Below are 18,531 nucleotides of genomic sequence, written 5' to 3' on the forward strand. Positions count from 1 at the left end.
TCTTTGTCGTATTATTCTGTCCCAATAATTCTCACGTTTATTTCATCTTAGTACCTTGTACCAGCATCAGAAACTGATGTCCATTGACATAGATTCTGCAGCCATGGTCATCAACAACATCAACAAGCAGCGTGACGACAATCCTCAGGCCCAAAGTGGTATCAATGCCGTCCCTCAAAGAAAACCAGGCTTTTCTCTCAACATGCCCATCCCTGGCCAGCAGCTGATGAACGAGCATGCCACCTTCTTCCCTGTTTTAGCTGTGCTAGGAACCTGCATGGTGGGGCTGTTCCTCTTCAACCAGTGCTGTAGAGGGCGTAAAAAGAAAAAGAAAGGTCGTCCACGCAAACCTCTGCATTTGGGACTCAAGATGTCTGGAGTGTGAAAGTGTGTTTGAGGGACTGAATGTAAATACTAGGAATTGATGTTGAGAAAGTGGTGAATACTGAATGAATGCAAGAGTTAAGGTGACTGATTTTTGATGAATGGATTGATCACATGTTCCTTGCTTTATGCTGCCAAAATTTGGGGTAAAAGCATAATTAATTGTCTCTCACTGTCTTAAGAATCATCGTGAAAAAACTGCAGAGTTTGAAGGGATAGTGGAGGATGATCCTGCACATTCACAACGCATATCAGAATACAACAGAGCAAAGGCAGATTGTAATGTACTTCTCTATGAAACAGTAGTGGCTGAGTGCAAATTTATCAATAAATTTAAATCAAGGAACAAAAATAATAACTATCAATGACAGAATGCTAGATACGTACTAAAAGAATGCATTTAAACTGGTGTTCAAGACAGCTGAGTACATTGAAAATGTGACTTGGGTATATGTCATGAGGATTCCCTTGGTACCTGTGTTTGATTGCTGCATATTGGCAGCTGGAAAATAGTGTGTGTATGTTTTGCTGTGTAAATGTAGCCTGAATGTTTTCTGTGCTTCAGAAAGTACATGCTTGACTCAGCTTGGGTCAGCAAGAGACTGAAATTTTGAGCAGTAGAATTTTGAGATTAAAATGTTAAAGAATACAAAATTCAGATAGATTTTAATAACTTGCAAAAATGAGGAAAAGGAGTTTGTGGGGGGGCCTTGGACATGTAAAATATATGACTGTTTATGGCAGGTATGCTCTTGGACATTGTACAATTTATAGTGAGGACTGAATGTAGTAGAAAATTTATAGGTATGGATGCATAGAAGTATTGTTTTTTGTTTGCTAATTTTTTAATTGAATATGGAGAATACTTTCAAGGCCTTAGTTTATTCTCCTCTCTAAGCAGATTTTTGGTAGGGAGAAGACCATGAGATGTTAGCCCACCCAGCTGCTCACTACTGAGCATTGCCTGCACCATTTGGTCCTGTCTTTTCTTCATCCAAAGATATGGCCTGGCCAAGTGATCAGTGTCCATATGGAAGTAGGAATCCAAAGACAGGATCCACCCTATTAGATCTCAAGAACAAATTCTGGGGATCAGAAGTAACCAATAAAAAGAATTTTTATATGACTGAAATATTTAGTGCAGTTGTCTTGGGGCCAACTGATATCCTAATAGATAAATATACTGTGAGAATGGTCTTTGACATTAGATCTACATCATTGTGACTTCTGTTATCAGATACCAACCGAAATGATCATTTCATATTACATTTCTGAATACAGCTTTCATCTTTATATGTTGTCTATTCCATATCCGTATGTTTGCAAGAGGTAGGACACTACTTTGGTGGGCATCATATTTCACTGTTCCCTGGACTTGTAAATATTTCTCAAGCATTGAAGATGTTAAATAATTTTGTTCAGTATTCTGCCTTTCACAGTTCATGAAATTTCAGAGGTTGCTTGTTTTTTTTATGTTTTTTAATTTAACAACTATTGTGTGGGTTTTTCCCCACCTGAAAAGACAAATCAGTTCATAGACTTGTGGTTTGTCTTGATTGCAATGACAATACTTGAAAACTGTTTTTATTATAGCTGAGTAAAAGTTACAGTACATGTTAATGAAAATGTTTGTGTTTAATCCATCATCATTTTTTGTAATCTGTAGACTAAAGGTGTTTACTTTCACCTGGTTAATCAGTGAACAACAACCATCTGCATATTAATTTATTTTTCAGACTTGCAGTGTTTGTAGAGGGTTGCTGAAACATATAAACTGGAATGCTTTCAAAAAATTATTTTTATTTGCAGTCAGATAATGAATCTGTGTGCTAGGGTGCATGTGTGTGTGTAGTTAAATGCAATCAAGGTACACTTTATGGCATCCTTTAAAAAAACCCCTGAGTCATTGTATTCATGTTATGTCTACAGTTCACTTCAAAATATGCTAGACCATTTCAATTCTTTTAGGAAATTTTTATTTTGAGTGACTACCTTTAAAGTTATGTCTTCTTTAAAATTTAATTAAATTTCACCTGAAGGCATGAGTAAAATGCTATTGCGAGTATTATAAGAACATTTTCTCTAGAGCAATTTGCCCCCTCTCCAAGCCCATAATTAGAAAGATGAATATTTGCACTGACAGATTCATTTTTTTATTGTTTAAAAGTTTTCCTCATGCCTAATTGGTATCGTCTTTCTAGAATGTAAGAGTCTGTATCCATATGATATTGTTTTCACTCTAGATACCATTTTTCTAAAATTCCATCACCTTTATTGCCCCTGAAACAAGACTTTTTTAGTTTCATTTTCTTTTGCCGCAATTCACTTAGTCTCATGGAGAATGCAGAAACTTGCCTTAATTGAAGGAAAATTTAAATAAACAGTGCCATATGGTGATTTTGTGCTGAAAAGAATTTTTGAGCTAATTGCTTAAATTCCAGGGCTCATTTTCATGTGCATCGGCACTTTACTTTAACTTGATTAGGAAACCAATAATAAAGTTAACCCAACAGTCTTGGTATTTATAACCCACTGAGTAGGTGAAGTTAACTGACTAGCATATCAGGAATTCCCAAAAAGTGTGAGATTACGCATGCATTATTCAACAAATGAAAATTTTTTTTTTAAATGCAAGAAATTGCAGAAAGTCAAATTATTAGACCCGTTTCTGGGAGTCCCTTCCATGTCATGCCTCTGATTCACTGTGGACCGATCTGTTTGCCTGGGTCTCCCAATCCTGCGGGGCCCCTGTGGGTTCCAGCCCACAGCTTCTCTCATTAAACTGTCAGCCAGCTTTCACTGGGTGTGACTAATCCAGCCTCACTTTCGCTTCTTGATGTCTTGGCTGGCAGGTGTTTGGTTGGTTCTCTCCCACAGGTCTACCTGCAGGATACAAATTTACTTAGACTGGATAGCATAATAGCCTGAGTAAACAAACTTTGTGGATATGAGCCCGGGTCAGATAAACATGTAACATTTAGATGTTTTTAAAAGGGACCATCTACATACTGTTCCTTTCTGCAAAACTTTATGAACAATATTTTCATAAATGAAGTTTAATAATTTCCTTTAAGCATATAATGTCAGTAATGTGAGCTGCTGCTAAATTTCCTTGTTCTCCATGTTATTTGCATAACAGTGTTTTAGATCTGATTAGTGAGATTGCTAAACTCTGTTTTTGAAAATGTGGTTTTAAAATATTGACAGACTATGGACTGTGCATCTGTTAAAAAGTGTTCTATGCATCTTGTCTGTTCCTAGGATTACACCTGTAGCTGCTTTCTACCATCGCGAATCGTATCAGCACATAATCCATGGAAGTGCCGATTCCTTGTGCTTTGCTGTAGTGATACCCAGGCTTTAATAGACATCTTTTCAGAAACTATAACCAGCCAACAAGTTCTAATTTATAGATGTTTTCAGACTATACTCCACATAAGTATCAGGATCCAAGTAAAAATTATAACCGGATTTGGTACACTTGAGCTAGAATATTTTCTGATGCAAGTTGTAAATTACTGCAACAGTAAATCTCTGCACTGCACTAGGAGAGGGTGACTTTAATTATAGAATAATACTAGTCAGCTTACTCAAGTTGTGTCAGTCATCCCCAAATCTGCATTTGCAGAGCAAACTCTCCTCTCCTTACCAATACTAAAGCATCTAGACTTCTAGTCTATAATTACATTTGTCAGAAATGCAATCTAAGACCACCAGCATTGAACTTGCATATAAACCTAACCTGTGGTAGTACATCCTCTAGGACAAGCTTGATTAAGATTGTTCTAGTACATTTTAGATTGCCCTAAATATCAATGTAAATTTTTATACATTAGTGCTTTGTTGCCTTTTGCTTTTAGACAATCACTTGCTAAAGATTTTTCACAACAAAATTTGGAATTTTTTTGCTTTATCAACATTTTAAGATTTATGAGATTTTGTTAATTGGGAATGCACTAAATCTTGTTTTCTTCATAGAGATTATCATTTGGTGTGGACATCTAGTGATTGTAGAGATTAGAGGAATTCCAGGCTAAGCTATCGGATACATTCAACACAAATGAATGTTAACATGCATTCATCTACATTCACAATTTGATGTATTCTCTTGCTGTGTGCATCCTTTATCAAGCCTTAATTTATTAGTTCATAGTACATCACATAACATTGTCTCGGAGCATAAATTTCCCTAGGGTGAACCAGATGCATCCTGCAGCCTGATGTTGGTGAGAATTCTTACACTTGTGCTGTTCACACATTTTAGACTATTATTGGAAAATGGTTTTATCCATGTAAACACTATTTTGAGATTTCAGGAAGAATTTTTTTTTTTTGCTTGAAGGATTAAACTTTAGTGATTACTGAGAATGTATTATTGTGTATTTAGTATTACAAGTGTGAAGATAGGAAATGGATTGCAGCATGCAGGTTTTAATGATTGCTCTCTGCACAACTCAGCATAGTGATGTCTTCATATATTTTCGAGACACGTCACATTTGGTCCACAGAGCATTTTTTGTCAACTAAGCACTGTGTGAAGTGTGCTACTAAAACAGAATGTATCTAGAATAAAACGATTATGAATGCGTTGTATGAAACAAATGAAGTGGAGAGAATATTAAAATGCATGACTTACTCAGTTCCTGTTTTATCTTTGACAGGCTAAAAGTGTTTGCTGTTTTGTTGTAGCAGTAATAATGATTGATTTAAACATGACTGTCTCAAAGCAGAGTAGAATAAAGAACAAGATATATTTAAAGAAATAAACAAACAAACATAAAAATAAAGAACAAAGCATCAAGGTAAAACCTTCAAAATCAAAAGTGTCAAACTGTCTTACATCGTGGAACAACAGAACCTCAAGTGTTTTAATGACTAACACAAAAATGACCAAACAACATGCACTGTCATAGGTATTTAGAGGTCAGCCAAATATGAATAATTCTGATAAATCGTTTCAACTAGGTGAGTAAGCAAGAAATTCTGAACTTCAAAAAGTGAGCCCAACATTAACCATTGCATTGCACTCAACCTTTATATGTAACATTACCTTCTCTCACCATGATATAGCCTTATTATGGCACAAAACAGTAACAAACAATTGCATTGCACTGCACTGGAGAATTTCTTTTTTCCAAAAATACTGCAGCTGTTCCACCTTAAGTATCTAAACAAAGACTTGTAAGTAGATATTTTTGTTCTAAACCAGACAGCCCCACAAAAATATTAGGTCAAAAGCATATTCCAAAAAAACATAACACTTATAAGTTATCACACTGGCTTAAAGAGCAAAATATAACATTCCTGCAATCCACCACGCATCAAAATCTTTAAGTGTATGTGGTATCGCAGAATGGATAGTATTTGCAGATGATGTCCAAAAATATACTGTTGTCAGGGCTATGCCATCAGCTGGAAAAAAACTAGCTGTTTTTGAAAACACATTTTTAAAGATGTTTGCTACTTTCTCTTGACTGAGACTTGTAAAGCATCAAGATTAAGGGACACACAAATGGATCAATCACGCTTCATTTTCACATACTAATATGTGTGCTTTCAACCAATGGTGCAGCTTTAATCTCTGAAGTTAGCTGTGAACTGTCCACAATGTTCTGTGATTTATTTGCTAGTTTTTCCCATTCAAATCTCGGTAGTCCACAAAAATTAAAGTGCAACATACTAAACATGACAAATTACAGCAAAATCTAGATAAACTACGTAAACTTTCCTGAAACTTAAAAAAAATTCACTGTTTTCTGAGTTTTTAAGGGTTGGATGGCCAAGCAAACCTACTCAGTTTTCAATAAACATGCATACTACAGTCATAATAAATTCAGAATTATGTGGAAGACATTTATCTTGCAAGAAGTCATGCAAGCAGCATACAGAAATGAAATAAACACATATAAACAAAGTCATATTCTCTAGTTAGAAAAAATAACTTACACTTAAAAAAGTTAAATATTAAAAAGATACGATTATTCAAATATCAAAACATGCACTGCTTTGATTTGCACCAGACATGAATGACTTAAGAAAAAAATCCCTGTAATAGTTGAAGGGCATTTTAGGTCACCAAAAACAGCAAGATGAAATAAGTAGCCACCTTTTGCGCAAAGACACAAGTAAATAATAAAAATTAAAAAGTCTAAAGATTTTGGATTTTTGAAGGACTATGTACAAGATGCCATTTCTTGAAATCTGAGTGAATAATCTCCCTATTTCTGGAGACAAAATCCTACAAACATCTCAATGGATGGAAAGGAATCTAAACCATGATCTCCAAAGTCTCCATCACTATGCCTAACCTCCCAAGATACCCCTTCCAAAGTTTCATTGTAGTGGTTAAAACAGTGGTTCTTAACCAGGGTTCGATCGAACCCTAGGGGTTCGGTGAGTCGGTCTAAGGGGTTCGGCGGAGCCTCTGCCACGGAGGTCAAGACACACCCGCAATTCGTGATGACACTAAAGAAGGGTTCGGTGAATGTGCATATGAAACTTGTGGGTTCAGTACCTCAAACAAGGTCAAGAACCACTGGGTTAAAATGTAGGTAGATCAATGTCCACTCCTGGTGGCAGCATTTATGACTTCTTTTTTATTTAACGTGTGTAGAGTAATGTTTGAAAACTTGCATCTCAAGAATGGAGAGGGATTTTCCACCCAGTTTTTGGGAAGTACTATGTTACACTGAGTTCAGCCAGTCATTCACATGTGGGTTCATGTAGACCTTTAAAAGCAACAATTTACTGTTCTGATAATCAATTCATCACCTACTAAATTAATATCAACAAAAATCAAAGGTAATTAATCTTCACATAATCTTGTAGACATGGAGGTAAAGGTATTTGACTAATCAAGTGTAGTTTCTGGACACTTGCCAAATGTAAACGAATCTTCTGTTTTGCAAGATGAATAAGTTTCGGTGGCTTTTCAATCCTGCAACTGTCCCAGAATACACAAAGCTCATTGATCAGGCTTGTTTCTGAGCTGAACCGCTGAAAAAGCTCAGCTCTCATGCGGTTTGACACTTCAGTCCCTGCAAGGACTAAAAGACGCACAACTCCAGCATAGACTGAAAATTTTGTGATTATGTTTTCTTCCATGCATGTAGAAGCTACCTTCCACCTTTGCAAAGACTGAATTGTTTGTTGTGACACTAAGTGCAGCATGGATGAGAATTTTTCCTGTTCAAAAATGAAACCTTCAGTTTCATCCTCTGCACACAGCCGAAGTGCATAAATGAGAGGATAATACTGAAAGTCATTGGCACTTGGTGGGCAGCAAGTAGCATGTAGATCTGCACCAGCCATGACCAGTGCTTCAACAATAGCGATTGCATTATGCTGAAACCATGTGAGCTGCTCAAAAACATGTTTCTGGGAGGAATTTGATTTGCTGGCAGCAGGAATAAATGACTGATTTTCTCTACCTACCTCTGATGATGCAGCAATGTGCTCTTTGGCAGCATTTAGGTAAGGGATGTTGTGTAACATGCTCTTGAGCGCCAGATGTAAAGCGGTGTTTCCATACTTGTCTGGAATATTTACATGTTTATGTGGTGAATATTCCAGCAACAATCTGACACACTCAAAGTCTCCTCTCATCACAGACATGTGCAGTGGTGTGTTCAAACTTCCAGAGGAACGATGACTGAGCTGTTGTTCTGAGCAACGAGAAAGCACTTCTTTCATAATCACAGTGTCACCTATTTGAGCACATTGCATTAATGGAGTATTACCTTTGTAGTCTTTAATATTAAGATCGCAACCTTTTTTACACAAAATTTTAATCACTCTTTGCCCGGCGTTCAGGCTATCCTCGTTGGCTTTTAAGGAGTCTAAAACAGAATGAAGCAATTTCCCTGCTGAGGTCGGCAAGTTAGGACTGCATCCGTTGTCAAGGAACACTTCAACCATATCGAAGTAACCCAATATGCAGGCTAGCTCCACAGCACTGGTCTTCTTTTTTGGCAGGCTGGATGCTGGCAAGAAAGCATTCCACTCTCCACATTTGTTTATGACGTGTAGCAACTGTTCTTTGTTTCGGTTTCTGACTGCCAGCTCAGCTGCTTCTTCCAGACTCGTCGTCCTTACGACGACTAAGTCGGAAGGTTCGCGCTTGGAAGCAGAATTTCTTTTCGACATATTATCCACCTGATATTTCTCCAAACTGTATTCGACAGTTTTCTTAAAATATCCCTCAGGAATTTCACTCTCTTCAATAATATCTGCTGGCTGTCCATCTAACGTTACCTCGTCTCCATCCTTGGTTCTGATTCCGAACTTGGAATTGCCAAACAGCTTATTTCCTCTTGGTCTTGATCTAAAGATACCATTAAAGATTCGAGAGAATCCGCAGCCCATTGTTTTCGTTGTTGACTTCTACGCATGTCGGATTGTCTCAGCCTCAAACTTTCGAGGCATCCAGTCTAAAGCAACTAAAAGGAGTTGCAAGCCATTGTAGCTCTCCTTGCAAGAGAAATACAAAATGTCTCAGAACAGCGGCTGTCCCAAGCTATTGATTTAACTAATACAAGTTTGGGATTATACTCAAACCACAGACTCCCATATGGCCCAAACTTAATGATAATAGAGGAATAGTTTGTTGCAGAGCTGTCTATTTGTTATGAACTCTAATCTGAAAGCTGGTCCTCACTAAATACTGTGTACTCGTTTTCTTTGTTGCGTGCGTACGTGTCTGTGTGTGGGGCTAATATGTTAAAAAAATAATAATAATAATGAGGAGGTGACCCCCAAGCGTGTCCTAGAATAGGTAGGATGATTAAAAAAAACTTCAGGACCTATTTATGCTTCAAGAAGCTTTACAGCGGTACATTAAAATTTCCAGAAAAATAAAGAGACTTATGAACGATAACCCCTACTGACCTAGGAGCGGTAACAATCGTCTCAACAAGGGGAGCTAACCAGCCAGGGGCATTAACTGCTTTCTATTGCGCGATTCTGAAATCGCTGAGGGAAAAATCAAAAGATTGTGTCTCATGCATCAAGACAGTAGTATAAAGATGGTTTTCAGTTTTGTGTGGAAAAATAATAACAGGATGTCTTAATACAAACGTAAAGATTTCTGAAGAAGGCAGATTCGCTCAATTTGTGGTTAGTGCAAAAGGAGACCGTCAAAAAGTAACAACTTATATATACAGTACATGTACTCTGTTTTTGTGTTAAAGGTGACAGCTGGTTAGTACAAGGAATGCTGCTACAGCCAATAGAAAATGATTTAAGGGGAATTTATATGTGTGCAATTTCATTTATTTAGAAAAATTCAGAACTCAGTGTAGAATTGCCTATCCAAGTATATGTGCATGTAGTAATAATAATCAGAGAACTTGCAAAGCACTGTACTTCAGCCAAAGCTGAGCTCACTTCAATAATTATTATAAAATGCCAACAAGCAGTATGAAGGCACTCATATGTTCTCTCTGCTTCCTCTCAAACACACTTACATCAATAGAACATACAGAAACTGGCAGCAAAAGTCCTTTGTGTGTGTATGCACTGCATACATGTGTGTTTTTATTATTGTGAACAGGCCCGGTTCTACCTATTAGGCGAACTAGGCAACTGCCTAGGGCGCAGCGACCGAGGGGGGCGGAAAAAATGGCCTGCTGGTTTTTTTTTTTTTTTTTAAGATGAATAATTTTAGGGAAAAATATCATTTTCACAAAATGATATTAGCAGGACACTTTTCCTCTGCTTGTAGACTGACCACCACGCTAGTTTCTCAGTACATGTATGACAGGAAAACCCCACTACACTACATGTATCGCATTATCCCAGGGCGCACCTGCAGTGACCAGCTAACCAGCAGGCAAGTAGAGGGTGGATGGGGCGCTGAGAGGGGCGGCGTTGGTGGAAGGCACCTTTTCCTCAGCTTGTAGGTTGACTTCACCACCGAGTTTCTCCGTTCATGTAGTGATGTAGTACATGTACAGGAAAACCCATTACAGGGCGCACTTGAAGTGACCAGCTAACCAGCGGGGAAGAAGAGGGCGGAGAATAGACAGCGGAGGGGCGGGTTGGTGGATGGGGCTCAGTGCGGACCCCTACGATGGAGTGGACCACATTCCACTAATACCAAGCTCACCTTTCTTTCTTCTATCCTACTTTAGAAGAGGTTCCACACTTATGCATTGAAAACACTGCAGCTGATATCAGGGACAACAACACTGACTTGAGTTTGCTACGCGAGTTTCTCTGTGGTTATGACAACTAAACAGTTGCTCAATATTGTTTACACTTACGAACTTTCAACCCGAAGGAACTTAGCTAATGTCACGAACGCGTTCTTAGTTAATAAGAGTATTAAAGTCTTTAGCAGACAAACATCAAGGTAGAGCCATTTTAAGTTTATAGCATATCTATTTACTGACACTGATGACCTATAGTCTTGTACTTACTGTTGTGACTCATGGTCGTGAATATTTAACTTTCTTATTAATTATTAAATTTCTGTTCGATTGGTGTATTACGCTTTAGTTGTCAAATTGTAATGTTTATTTTTATTATCTAAGAGTGCATCTGTTTGTCTACAGTTTGAATGGCTAGCTTGTTGTTATGCTCCATTGACAGAATATTTGAAATTGGTTATTAAGAGATAATGCGTACTAAGACCTACACTCTATATACTTCTCTTGTTTTCAACAAACCCTATGCTGGACACCACGCAGTGTTGATCACTGGACTGTGTTTGGGGAGCTGACACCATGATTTACAACTTTGCATTGTTAGTGTCCAGAAGACTCTCTCTTGACAGACTCTTTCATTGCCCGCCCACCTGTGAGGTGTGACTTTGGATGGGAACAAAGTAGCTGCTATCAGGGTGGTCTAGAGGCTGGAAGCTGTGATAGCTTGAGTTTTAGACCACACAGCAAAATAAGACCAGAGCAAGGTGCTACACATTTCTTGTCTCCATCAGTGTGCACTCCATAAAACCTTTTACACGAGTGTTTGAAATGCCCCTACTCATAAGTGTAGGTCTGATTTGGGAGGCATGCAATATTCATATGTGTATGATGCACGCCTGCAATTGAAAAACAGACGTACCTTTTCTTGACAAAAAGTAGTTCTTACTTATAAGTTATTAATCAAATCTGACAGCAAATTCTCGAAAAAGATTTAATTTTAGTAATCCATTCTTTGACACTTCTGGAGGTGCTATAGGTGGACGGCCTCACAGGTAGCGATAAATCTGTCACAGTTAATGACCAGTCGGATCAGACTAGCAGACTGGACAAAGAAGGTGGTGCAATGTTACTTGATAGTTGTCCGTGAGATGAGAAAGAGAGAGGAGAGAAAGATTGAAAGGACCTCAGTGGGGTGTCTTAGTGGAGAAGGGTAGAGATAAATCTCTACCACTTTAAAGAAAGTCAGATCACATTACCAGGGCTGGACAGCCAGAGACTGGGGAAGAGGTAGTTGTAACTTTGAACTTAAAACCCACTGGACGATGTACAAACCTCACTTTTCTGAGCGGCTGCAGACATCTCGTGCTGCTGTTTGAATTGACTTTGTAATCGTCTGTTCGGGTGCTTGGAGCGATCATCCTTCCACAGCTGAGTCAGTAAAGGTTGTGAACTGCATTTAGCCGTGCCAGACTGAACAGTGCTACTGTCTACAGCCACTTCATGAGAGTTTGTACAGATAAGTTCGCATGAATTTTATACACTGTGACATAGCTGTATATATTTCATTAACACGATTTATGTCTTTCTTTACATTAATTTCATTTCCTTATTTATTACAGTGCTTATTTTGATTGTGTGGATGCAACGGGTTGCGATAGCGCTGGTGTAACTGTTTGCAAAACTTTTCATTGCACAAACGGGTCCGTTACAGTCTTGTGGTCTTTAGCACATCACGATCGCGTTGAGTTCTGAGACAAACCGCCGCAATCATTACTGGTGATACTTAAGCCTAGCTTTCTTGTTTGAAATTTCTGTTAAAAATAGAATTAAACGTATATTTAGTCCAATATTTGTGTTGATAAATGGATAGCAAACGACTGTCTGGAGCTCAGTATCGGAAGCGAAGAGCTGAAAAAGCCAAAGAGATGGCGAAACAAGAAAAGTCGCTGCATAAATATCTTCGCAAGGACAGTGTCACTGAGAACCACAGCACTGCCGCTGTTTCTGTGCCTTCAACAAATGTTAGCGATCCTGTGATCTCGACATGTTACAGCCTTCCTGTGACTTTCACTGCTTCCACTGCTCCAGTAGCTTCCACAACTTCCACTGCAGAATGTCACAATCACACTGTTGTTGCGCGAGAACCTCATAAGAGTCAAAACAACGATGATAGCGAAACCAGTGTGGATAATGTTCAAATAGATAATGAAAATACCTATGGTGAGAAGAAAGAGAAACAGTTAGAGCTGGATTATAACGACCCTGCTACCTGGTCTTGCAACGAAAGGCAGGTAACTGAACTCATTGTTCAGCATGGCCCACACCAGGTACATGATTATAATTTTCCTAAAAATGAAAACAAAAGGAGGTTCTCTACAGTCCACTACAAAAGGAAACTGGCTAATGGGGAAGAGGTGCAACGCCAGTGGTTAGTTTATTCAAAGTCCAATGATGCAGTATTTTGTTTTTGCTGCAAGTTATTTAGCAATAAGTCTGACAGCTCATCTCTGCAGAAAGTTGGATCAAAGGACTGGAAAAACATTTCGACCATACTGTCTTCACATGAAAAAAGTGCAGCACACTTAGAAAACTACCAGACCTGGAGAGAACTTGAGCTGCGATTACTACATAGTAAAACCATTGATGATGTCAACCAACACAAGATTAAGCAGGAAGAAGTCTACTGGCGCCAAATACTGGAACGACTGATAGCTTTAGTGAGGATACTAGCAATGCAGAACCTTGCACTCCGTGGTGCAAATGACAATCTTCATAGTGCAGGAAATGGCAATTTCTTGAAGTTTGTCGAATATCTAGCACTTTTTGACCCTGTGATGAATGAACATTTGCGGAGAATTAAAGACAATGAAACAATGATACACTATCTTGGAAAAGATATACAGAATGAATTAATACAGCTGCTGGCAAATGCAATAAAGCAGAAGATTTTAACAGCTGCTAGTCACGCTAAGTATTATTCTGTCATCTTGGACTGCACACCAGATGTTAGTCACAATGAGCAAATGACAATGATTATTCGATTTGTTAATGTGGTGACCGCTTCTGAAAGTTCTAGGTCTCACATTGAAATAAAAGAGCATTTCCTAGGATTTGTACCATTGTCTGAAACTGGAAGTGCATTTATGACAGAAGTTCTTCTCAAACAACTTCAAGAAATGGAACTGGACATAGATAACCTGCGCGGACAAGGCTATGACAATGGAAGCAACATGAAAGGCAAAGACAGTGGTGTGCAAAAAAGGATCATAGATATAAACCCACGTGCTTTTTTTGTCCCATGCAGTGCGCATTCTCTAAACCTTGTAGTAAACGATGCAGCTAAGAGTGTCTAGAAGCTGTGAATTTCTTTGGATTAATTCAACAAATTTATAATTATTTCTCTGGGTCAACTAGACGTTGGGAAGTACTCAAAAATCATGTCCCGGATGTCACAGTAAAACCACTAAGTGAAACCAGATGGGCAAGTAGAATTGATGCTTTGAAACCTCTGAGATACCAGCTTGGTAAAATTTATGATGCTCTCATAGATATTTCTGAGAATGCAAGCTTTCAGGGATCATCAGGAAATGTAACACGAGCTGAAGCCCAAGCCCTTGCTAATCGCATTTGCCAGTTCAGATTTGTTGCAGCACTAGTGATATGGTATAACATCTTGTTTGAAGTAAATATTACCAGCAAATGTCTTCAAGACAAAGAAGCTGATTTAAAGACAGCAACAAAGCAGATGCATCAAACCCTGGAATATCTCAAGAAGCTGAGAAGTGATAAGGGATTCAAGCAAGTGTTAGCAGATGCAACAGAGATTGCATGCGAGTTAGAAATACAGCCAAGCTTTGAGAAAGACCAAGTACCAAGAAAAAGAAGAACTAAACGACAATTTGACTACGAGGCTGCCGACGACACAATAGAAGACCCTGCTGAACATTTCAAAGTCAGTTTTTTTTATGCTGTCGTAGACACGGCCACTGCGTCCATTGAAGACAGATTTAAACAGATTCAGGAGCACAGTGCATTATTTGGATTTCTTTATGATATCCAAAGCATTTCTGAAAAACCAAGGAAGGACATTCTACTATCTTGCGAGGTCTTGGCAAAGGCACTAATGCACAGAGACAGCAAAGACATTGACGCGGAGGAACTCTGTTCTGAATTACAGGTTGTGGCTAGAAGACTTCCCAAACTTAAAATGAACCCCAAAGAAGTCTTAACATTCATAATCCAACATAAGCTATTTGATATTGTGCCGAATGTTGTAGTGTCTCTCAGAATTTTATTGACCCTTCCGATTTCTGTTGCCAGTGCAGAACGGAGTTTCTCAAAATTAAAATTAATTAAAAACTATATGAGATCAACAATGTTGCAAGAGAGACTGACTGGGCTGGCCACCATATCTATTGAGCATGACTTGGCAAGTGCACTCAATCTGAAGGAACTGATAACTCGTTTTGCACAGCAAAAAGCAAGAAAAGTGAGGTTTTAAGCATCAATTTCATGAATAGGACTAAATAAATTGCAAAATAAATGATATACCATGGTTCACTGTTTGTGAGGTGGGGGGGGGGGGGGGCAGAATTTTTCTTTCGCCTAGGGCGCAACACAGCCTAGCGCCGGCCCTGATTGTGAAGGGATGTATCTGTGCATGTTCTGTTTAGGAATTTGACCCATTGTTTTCATCTCTTTTGTTAGAGAGCTGTTAAAAGCATTTGTAACCACATTTCCAAATTTAAATGACTTCCAACAACAGAATTAATGTGACCTTGTAAGCACAGAGACTTCTATGACTGATAGTTTACAAATGCACACTTTAATCTTGGACTTAATTTGCACTGCTAAAATTGAATTCAGTGTATAATCCCAGTAAACATGAAAAATTCATAAAAATGTCTTTGATGCTAGGTTTTTAACCATAAAAATTGCATTAATTTCTTTTGAAGCATTTAACAAGCTGTGACTTTGCATCTCCATGGATCAGTTTTGATGCAATGTGCAGTTTTATGTAACACATCTCAGGTTTAGTAATGTTCATATAAACATGATCTTTGAACCATTCTAATTAACTTTAATATTGTTCCTCTTCATTTGTATTTTTTTCACTGTACATAAGTTTCTTCTTCCTTTACCATAAGGTGTTGAGAAAATGTGATTTTATCTTTCTAAGTTATAATTTGATATATTTGTGTATGTGCCTGCATTCACTTGAGAGGAGAGAAAGAGAACATTATTGGGTAGATATAGATGTGTATAATTTGCAACACATGTAGTGCATCATTCTGAGACAAGTTTCTTTTAAATAAAACCTGCCATCATACTCATGAAGCTATTTTTACATCCCGTAACAATTGAGACCAAAAACAAACTATTGTTACTGTGCATCCTGGTATCGACCGCACCATTTAGCCTAGCCTAACTCAAAATGAGGATCGACCAACTAACTGTTGACATTATTATATCAACAGGAACCGTGCACAATAGGCTGGGCGTTGCAAGGCTGGCTGGGAAGTGATGGATAAGATGACACGGCCCACTCACCTCCTCCCTCCGACAACCCCAGCATAACGATGCAGTCGCCTCTTTCGGATCGTGCGCCTCGATGAGGCGACAGCACCGCACTAGCGGCATTTCAGCGGCGGCAGCTAGCACTTGAACCATTGAGAAGGCGCCCGCTTCTATCCAGCAAGCCGCCACCGGCCACCTCCACCACTACCACCACCTATCGCAGCACCACCACCACCACCACTGCTGCTGTACAGGCGGCGGGCACTGTATTGATCTGCCAGCCCCAACTTGGTGGGAGTGACGGCCAGATTATTTTAGTGCGTGTAGCCGCGCAGTGGTTTGCTGCCACAGAATTGTCTACGTTTCTGACGATCAGGATCGACGTGTTTGGTGTCCCCTTTCCACCCCTCATCCCCACCCAAGCTGCACCATGGTGCTGTTACCTATAAGCAATGCAGTTTCATCATAATCGAACTGCTCCCCTCACCACTCCCCATAATCCTTGTACTATTTTGTTGTTGGATAATTGCTATTTTTGTATACTTGTCTAAGGGTGTGAACGAGCACCCTCCCTCCTTCCGCCCGTCTGGTCCCACCCCTAACTCCACGATCATCACGCGTGCGCACATCTACTCCGTTCTCTCTCGCGGGAAGTGATTGGAAAAGATCGATGCCGTGCGGCGCTGTGCGCAGTGTCGGGTCCTACTGACGTGGCACGGAGTTCTCACAGACTTGAAGATCGCCAGACACAAAGATCTCGACTGGGGACGTGATTACCACGAGGATTGCGGATCGTGCAGTGGTGTTCTGTTGGTTTTTTTAAAAAGTTTCTTTTCGTCACGAAGTGTGTGTCGTATAGGTAAGGTCTTATGTCTGCTCACATCCTGCCGCAGGAAGCCGAAGCGTAGAGGCGGCGGCTACAGGCCAGGCTTCGCTCGGCTTGGCTGTTGCCGGGACGTTGCCAAGTATGGACTTGGATTCACGGCAAGCGCAGCCTCACTCACAGTCGCAGCGGCCGCCGCGCGTGCGAGACGAGCGTCGGTCGTTCTCCGAAAGCCTGGCCGACGGAACGTCCAAGTTCTTCAGCTCCGTCATCGCCAAGAAGAATGGTCTTATCAGCGACATTTCCAGGCAAATCGAGACCACCTTCACGCCGTCGTCCTCGTCGTCCCGCGAAATGAGCCTGGAGCGCGGTCGCAGCCAGGAGGAGACACCACCCCCTACCCCACCTCCCCGGCCCCCGCCTCCGCGCAAGCCTCCCAATGTGCACGCCCTGCGCGAAAAGGAGAGACTGATCAAGCGTATGGCCTCGCTGCCGGCCTACACCCGCACTGACTCGGCCACCGCCTCCGATGGGCCGCGCGCCGTGGACCGGCAGCTGTCCATGAACGGAATGAACATCAGCTTTGATGAACCGATCTACACCCGCAAGAGCGGGGGCACGTCCGGGATAGAGACTGGCGCTGGTGAGTCGAGCCAAAAGGAAGGCTGCTCTTCCGGGCGGCGCGTGAGCGGCGAGGAGGAGGTGGAGGTGGCGGAGCCCAAGATGCAGGACGGGAATGGCAGTGGCGCCATGAAGCATGGCGCCAGAGATGAAGAGACAGGTAACGATGCTGAGATGGGTGGTGGTGGTGGTGGTGGTGCTGGTGCTGGTGGTGGCGGTGGCAGCCGCAAAGCTCCCAAGTTCACGACGATCAAGCGCCGTTCGAGCACCATCGACGAGATGCTGTTTGATGATTATGTTGAACCGGACAACAACTCCGACGCCGTCTTCTCCCCGGAGAATCTGCCCCCGGACCTGATGTCCTTTGACCAGGACGTTGACAACCAACGGTCCACCGCAGGTGCTGCTGACATTGCAAAGGCTTCTCCTAATCCTAGCCAAAGCAGCGTGGATTCCAATGGCGAGGGAGGTGAAGGTGGCACCCACCACGGTCTGTATGTGTCCACCAGCCTGGAATCCTCTGACGCTGAGTACGGGGGTGTCTCGCCCACCGTCAACCGCTCGAGCTCCATGGGGTCCATGAAGTCCTGGAGCTCCAACTACAGCATCGACTCGCAGCCTGATGACGTCACACTGGAGTGCATGGAGTTCATGAAAATGTTCGTGGACAAAATTTTCAGCGTTGAGTAAGTTTTCTTACTTTTTTTCACCCCCACCCCTATTCACACACAGAAACCCCTATTCTCCACGGTCGACTAGGAGAAAATTAAGGGCTGGGGAGGACAATGAGGTTGAAAGATCTCTACTGGCATTTCTGTCGTTTCAACAACTTCAACTTAAATTGCAGCCACGTGCACACATCGATAAAATATCTCCTCACTGCCTTCCCCAGTTTTCTGCAAAAGTCGTTAATTAATAATAACTTGTCCATTCTAACACAGACTGCTGTTGTAATTTATTGATCAACTGGCTTATATCAGGTTTAGGTTTTAATAATCAGCTTTCCATCAACTTAATTTGACTTGATTTAATTCTCTATTT

General features: G+C 40.5%; 3 protein-coding genes across 4 annotated transcripts in view; 2 read left to right on the top strand and 1 right to left on the bottom strand.

Moving 5' to 3' along the window:
• The window catches only part of LOC112576875 (membrane-bound transcription factor site-1 protease-like), a 29,555-nt gene extending 24,535 nt beyond the window's left edge, over positions 1-5,020 (top strand). The window contains exon 29 of the mRNA XM_025259691.1: positions 52-5,020. Within this exon, the coding sequence (XP_025115476.1) occupies positions 52-385 (334 nt within the window). The 3' untranslated portion in view covers positions 386-5,020. The remainder of the gene's footprint in view (positions 1-51) is intronic.
• LOC112576880 lies at positions 4,720-9,125 on the bottom strand. Its single transcript, XM_025259699.1, has one exon. It carries the CDS (start codon positions 8,746-8,748, stop codon positions 7,180-7,182), a length of 1,569 nt encoding a protein of 522 aa, XP_025115484.1. The 5' UTR covers positions 8,749-9,125; the 3' UTR covers positions 4,720-7,179.
• Positions 9,126-9,328: 203 nt separating this feature from the next.
• Positions 9,329-18,531, top strand: part of LOC112576878 — a 34,435-nt gene continuing 25,232 nt past the window's right edge. Inside the window, exons 1-2 of one of the 2 annotated variants that reach the window (XM_025259696.1) lie at positions 9,329-9,525; positions 16,007-18,176. In XM_025259696.1, the coding sequence (XP_025115481.1) occupies positions 17,014-18,176 (1,163 nt within the window). In that variant the 5' untranslated portion in view covers positions 9,329-9,525; positions 16,007-17,013. The remainder of the gene's footprint in view (positions 9,526-16,006; positions 18,177-18,531) is intronic. The other variant, XM_025259697.1, reaches the window with a different exon arrangement.

This window comes from Pomacea canaliculata, linkage group LG12 (genome assembly GCF_003073045.1).
Source record: "Pomacea canaliculata isolate SZHN2017 linkage group LG12, ASM307304v1, whole genome shotgun sequence".
NCBI classification, from domain to species: Eukaryota; Metazoa; Mollusca; class Gastropoda; order Architaenioglossa; family Ampullariidae; genus Pomacea; species Pomacea canaliculata.